General features: G+C 44.3%; 1 protein-coding gene across 2 annotated transcripts in view; it reads right to left on the bottom strand.

Moving 5' to 3' along the window:
* Positions 1–630: 630 nt before the first annotated feature.
* The window catches only part of CUNH16orf78 (chromosome unknown C16orf78 homolog), a 28,125-nt gene continuing 22,755 nt past the window's right edge, over positions 631–6,000 (bottom strand). Inside the window, exons 5-6 of one of the 2 annotated variants that reach the window (XM_012472233.2) lie at positions 3,373–3,622; positions 631–931 (exon numbers count right to left, since the gene is read on the bottom strand). In XM_012472233.2, the coding sequence (XP_012327656.2) occupies positions 784–931; positions 3,373–3,622 (398 nt within the window). In that variant the 3' untranslated portion in view covers positions 631–783. Of the gene's footprint in view, positions 932–3,372; positions 3,629–6,000 lie in introns of both variants that reach the window. The other variant, XM_012472234.2, reaches the window with a different exon arrangement.

Genomic DNA, 6,000 nt, shown 5'->3' with positions numbered 1-6,000 from the left:
GTGACCTTGGTTGGCCAACATGCCCAGATGGGAAGGCTGTGTCTCGGGAGAGTCCTGCAGGATTGACCACAGTCATGCAAGAGAGCAGGGCAGGAGACTCAGGGAAGATACTTTTTTTCATGTCAACCCTGCCGTTTCTCACCTGTGTGACTCTGAGCAAGTTTCTTGCCCTCTGTGGCTTCTTTCCTTCAAATGAATAAGGTCCTGAACTTCCTGATATTGAAGCACCTACCAGCTCTGAGAGGTTTCAGGTCCCCTTTTGGGGTCTGTGGTTGTAAGCACCCAAGGGTCTCCCTTCCTTCCTCCATATGTTGATAGCATCTCCCTCTCTCACTGCCCCTCCCCTGGTCAGCCTCCAACTCTGCACACAAGGAGGCCAGGTCCCCACAAATCCAAGTCCTACACCTGGGCATGGGGCATGTATGTGTGTCCCCACCAGCCCCTTTACACTTCGTCCTTTCTAATGTCACTTTGGGGACCCTGGGACCCCCCCTTTTTTTTAACTCCTTCAAAGACATCCTTCCTAAGAAGCCCTGTCTAAGGAGTCTTCTTTTGGTTGGAAGAAAAACCACAGTTCCTCCTAAGCTGGTTCTGACTTGGATGTCAAGGACCAGTCTGACAGCAGCAGAGTGATCATGCAGCCGAGGCTTGTTTCCTGATTGCTTATGTTCTAAAGGGATGCACTAAGTTGGAAGGGCCACTTGTAGTGTGCCAGAGGATGACATCTGGAGGCAAAGGTTCCGATGACAGAAGGAGCCTGAAGGTGGTGGCGAGAGAAGCTATTTAGAGGGCCACGCTGGGTATTCCGATGAACACCTTTTTAGCGTCTATTTCGTCTTCAACCATGTGGGGGTGGATGTCCACTTTCATTCCTGCATCCTTGCACAGCCTGAGCAAGGTCCTAATGTTCTCCTTGGACAACCTCAGGTATCTGTTCAAGAGAAGCCCAAAAAGATCAGTTGAAGGTGGAATTACAGCAGCTTCTAACTTTATTGCAAAGAATTTAGATTCAAGCAGTAGTAAGTGTGGGTGCTCTATAAGGGACTGGCTCTCGCAGTCATCTGCGGAGCTCACAGAGACTTTTTAAGACTGCAGGACGCTCCGCAAAAGCAGTGGGAGTTTCCGTTGGTGTAACTCTTCTGGTAATCAGCTGCCTCCAAAGAAAAAACATTCATTATATTTGACTCAGTAGCCCCACTCAGGCTCTCAATGTATCCCAAGAAGAGAAGTCAATGGAAAGAAAAGCTATATAGATAAAAGATGTTCATTTTGGGGTTGTCAACAACAGGAAAATGAGTAATTCCTCTAACAGAGAAATGGTCAATCTGATAATGGACAACCCCACGTCAAGGATCTTAATTAAAAGGCCATAGTTAGAATGGCATTAGGAAGAAGATGGTGTCACATGGCTGTGACAGTACCAAGTGGGGAGAAAAGACAGAATGTGAATTGTTACCTGATTTGTCACTGCCATGTACACATACCCTGGGAGAGGCCAAGGGCCGGGAAAGATACAGGACAGTGGAAATAATGGCTGAGCAAAGTTGCAGGCATAGTGGTGAGTATTTGCTTTTAATAATATCCACACAATTTAAAAATCAGACCATTGATTTAGAATATTAGCTAGAGATCCCTAATTCTGATTTATACTGAAGAATGGGCTCAATCCCATTTGTACTGTGTGATCCAGAGAGAGCCTTATTCTATCAGCAACCCTGACGTTGGTCCCAGCTTTAGTATAGGGGGTAGGCCCCCTACTCAGGCTGCCTGCTGGTTGCTTACTTTGCCACAGATGATGGGAGAGGAATTGTGTGTTGATATAACCTGATTTTCTGCCTTTTGGGAATGGCCACTCTTCTTTAAGATCTTCCCAGAGCCTACCTGGTTTTATGGCCAGCTCAGACTCCTTCATGAATCCTCATACCTGGGCTACGTTTTCCCTCACCAGTCTAGCCTATGAGAGTGTCATGCATATGGGGTCACTCATTAAGATCTCATCCTGGCCAAGTGTTGTGGCTCACGCCTGTAATCCAGCACTTTGGGAGCCAAGGCAGGCGAATCACTTGAAAACAGGAGTTCAAGACCAGCCTGGGCAACATGGTGAAACCCCATCTCTACTAAAACTACAAAAATTAGCTGGGTATGGTGATGCACACCTGTCATCCCAGCTACTCGGGAGGCTGAGGCAAGCAAATTGCTTGAACCTGGGAGGTGGAGGTTGTCGTGAGCTGAGATCTCATCACTGCACTCCATTGTAGGTGACAGAGCAAGGCTGTCTCACAAAAAAAAAAAAAAATCCCATTCTGAACCACTTCATTCTTTTTTTGAATATTTCTTGAATGGCTTCATATGCTAGCTCTTCAAATATTCTTTCCCTCTCTTTGGAGGATAGGAGTCCTGTCCAAATCTCTTTTCCCCCCACCATGGAACCCAGGTAGGCCATCTGTGGGCCAGAGTCAATTACAACCACCTGGTCTACCTGAAAGCCATGGCTGAAGTCATCCAGCCATGGAACCAGACAGCAAAGGCAGTCTGTTGAGGTCTCTGCCTGTTCATCTTGAAGCCAGTTATCCATTCTACCCATCCATCCTTCTGCCAGTCAGTGAGCAGAGCAGGACTTTGTTATGGGGCTATTAGATTGCCAGACATTTGAGACCATCTTAAATCTACAGATGACTTTACTGATGTCAACATTACCAGGACGATGACAACTACATCACTCTGTTGTTTTGTTTTCTTATTTGCTAAAGTTTCTGAACTTTGTCCGCTATAGCTTTACAGTAAAGGAAAACACTGGTCTAGGGAGAGGGATACTTATTTTTTGGGGGAAACTAGGCTGTATTGCTGAAAGCCAGACAGCCCTGATAAATAGGACAGAGAGCAAGTGAGAAAGGAGACTCTTTGGGAAGAGCAGTAAATATCAAATGGTTTCACACTTTGTTCATGATCCCTTTGACAGTCGAGAAGTCCAATCATGCAGCAGGCAGGTCACTGGGGATGGTGGCATCAGTAGCAACTCAACAGTGCAAAGGATCTTAGGGAAATCTTCCTGTTAAGGCCACAAACACCTCATTCTTTCCTTTTTGAGTAATATTGAAACAAATGAAAATATTGGGAGGGTTGTTGAAAGTATGGCATCAAAACGGCAGCATCTAAATGACATGCCCATTCAGGGGATGGTCTACTGGCAGGAGAGCTACTGGAAACCCACTGGCTTGAGCCCCGGAGCAGTCTTTTGGGACCAAAGGGCAGAGCTCAGCCACGCCAAGCCCCTACTCCTAGATCTTCAGGCTCAGCCGAGGTGTTTGAGCCGGAGATAATAGTGAGCAAAGCCTGCTCCAGGACCCCATCCCATTCGCCCAGGGGTCTCACCGGCAGCTCAGCACCTCCTCTGGCTTCAACATCCTCATGGTTTCCATCTTGGGCTCAGTGCCTTTCTCCAGGAGGGTCTTTAGCTTGAGTTCATAAGCCGCGTCAGGCATCTTGGTGGACCAGTCTCTCATGAAGGTTGCCCTCCGGCTGCTAAAAGTACTTTCCTGTAACATGGGATCTAAGACAATGCTTGGTAGACCGAATGGGTTTGGCCTCTGACTGGACTCTGGGGCGATTGCATCCTTGATGTCTAGGTCTGAAATTGGACAGATGTCATCAAACAGTTAGACTGTGGGAGACGCGAGATTTGGGGTCGGCAGGAAGGGGATGAGGGCTGGAGGAATGCGTGGGCTTCAGACAATACCTGCTCTGAGATATGAAGTCTTTGCATGGCTTCCACAGGTTTTCTCCACCCGCCTCCCCCCACCCCCTGCTTTTTTTAAGATGGAGTTTCCTCACAGGCTGGAGCTCAGTAGCACAATCACAGCACAGTGCAGCCTCTGTCTTGCAGGCTCCAGTGATCCTTCTGCTTCTCCCTCTGAGCAGCTGGGCCCATAGGCAGTTACACCACTCCCGATTAATTTTTATAGTTTTGTAGAGATAGGGTTTTGCCATATTGCCCAGGCTGGTCTCGAACTTCTGGGCTCAAATGGTTCACCTGCCTCAGCCTTCCAAAGTGCTGGGATTACAGGCATGAGCCACTGCACCCAGTCCAGGTTCTCCTTCATTTGTTCAATCCTTCCCCCCACCCTCCTTTCTCCCTGCCCTGTTCCCACTCCCTTCCTTTCCCTCCTTCCTCCTTTCTGCTTCTTTCAATCTGTTCTCCCTATCCTCCCCAAAGGGAGTTCCCCTAAATGGAATGAGCCTAGAGAAGGTAGCCTAGAGGATAGCTTCTGATATGTCAAGGAAGGTATCAGAAGAGAAGAGCTTTGAGCTGGGTTTGAAAGGGCGAATAGTTGATCAGTTAGAAAAGGAAGGAAAGAATCACAGGCAGAGGAACAGAATGTGTGAAGGCCACAAATACGTGAAATGAACTGGTAAGTGTCTGATATGGCCCAAATATGGGTTTGGACCAAATAAAGTATTGTTGGACTTGCAGGGTTGCCCAACATTTTGGCTTCCCTGGGCCACACTGGAAGAATAATTTTCTTGGGCCACACATAAAATACACTAACACTAATGATAGCTGATGAGCTAAAGAAGAAAAAATCACAATAAAAATCTCACAATGTCTTAAGAAAGTTTACAAATTTGTGTTGGGCTGCATTCAAATTGGTCTTGGGTCCCATGTGCCCAGCCCGCAGGTTGGACTAGGGCTTGGACACCTTAATGTTTTCTTCTTGCTAAATTTCCTCCTAAGTATTTTATGTATTTTTACTCAGGAGAATGGAATATTTTCTACTCATTTCCATTTCTAACTGGTAGGACAAATACATAGAGAAAAGTCTATTGTTTTTTAAAAACTGTATTTGTAGATGGGCATGCTGGCTCATGTCTATAATCCCAGCACTTTGAGAGGCTGAGGCAAGAGGATTGCTTGAGGCCAGGAGTTCAAGACTAACCTGAGCAAGAAAGTGAGGCTCCATCTCTACAAAATAAAAAAAAAAAAAATGAGCTGGGTGTTGTAGCACAAGCCTGTCATTCTAGTTACTTGGGAGGCTGAGGTGGGAGGATTGCTTGAGCCTGGGAGGTAAAGGCTGTGGTGAACTGTGATCACACCACTGCACTCCAGCCTGGGTGACAGAGCAAGACCCTGTCTCAAAAAACAAAAACAAAAACAAAAACTGTATTTGTTTACTATACCAACAACCACAGTACAATTTTATTACTTTTTAACTACAATTTCATGAGTTTTGTAGATATGCAATCGTATCAGCAGAAAAGATGAAAGTATTGTTCCTCCAATATGTATCAAAATTATATATTCCTCTTAGTATATATTACATTTGACAGACCTTGCCAATAATGATGATAGGGATTATGCCTCATTTTGTTCCTGATTTTAATTTAAGTAAATTTGGCATTGCATCATTTAGAATGATATTTGCCCCTAGTTGCTGTGTATGTTTTATAATATTTTAGTGATTTTATCCCTGGTTAATATAGAGTTTTTACTGGTGATAATTGCTTGATTCTATTCATTTTGTTTTTTTTGCCATCTACTGATATAATCACCTTTTTTTCCTTTAATAAGTTGACGTAATACATTGTGTTCTTCGATATCCTGATAATGAACCACTTCTCACCTGCTGTAATAAAGCCCACTTGTTTGTGGTGGAATTCATTTCAGACATTGTCCATTTGATGTATTTTCATACATTGAGTATGTTTGCTAAAAATTTTTAGATTTTTGCATCTATATTATTGTGAGATTGGCCATTTTTGGTGTAAGTTTTAATAAAGCTCTGCATTAATTTAATAGCTTGTTAAATTAATGCAGAAATGTCTATATTTTACACAGTCTGTAATAGTTGAAGTAACATTAGGATTATTTGCTCTTTAAATATTAGAACCTTGCATGAAACCATTTGTCTCAGTGCCAATTTTTTGTGGGAAAATGTTATTTTTCAATCTTCACTGCAGAAATTGCTCTATTCAATTTTTCTGCTCTTTATTGTACCAATTTTG

This window comes from Aotus nancymaae, unplaced genomic scaffold (genome assembly GCF_030222135.1).
Source record: "Aotus nancymaae isolate 86718 unplaced genomic scaffold, 86718_ANA_hifiasm-v0.15.2.pri h1tg000030l, whole genome shotgun sequence".
Classification (NCBI taxonomy): domain Eukaryota; kingdom Metazoa; phylum Chordata; class Mammalia; order Primates; family Aotidae; genus Aotus; species Aotus nancymaae.
Note: the sequence above shows the minus strand (reverse complement) of the source record. Positions and strands in the feature narration are given on the sequence as shown.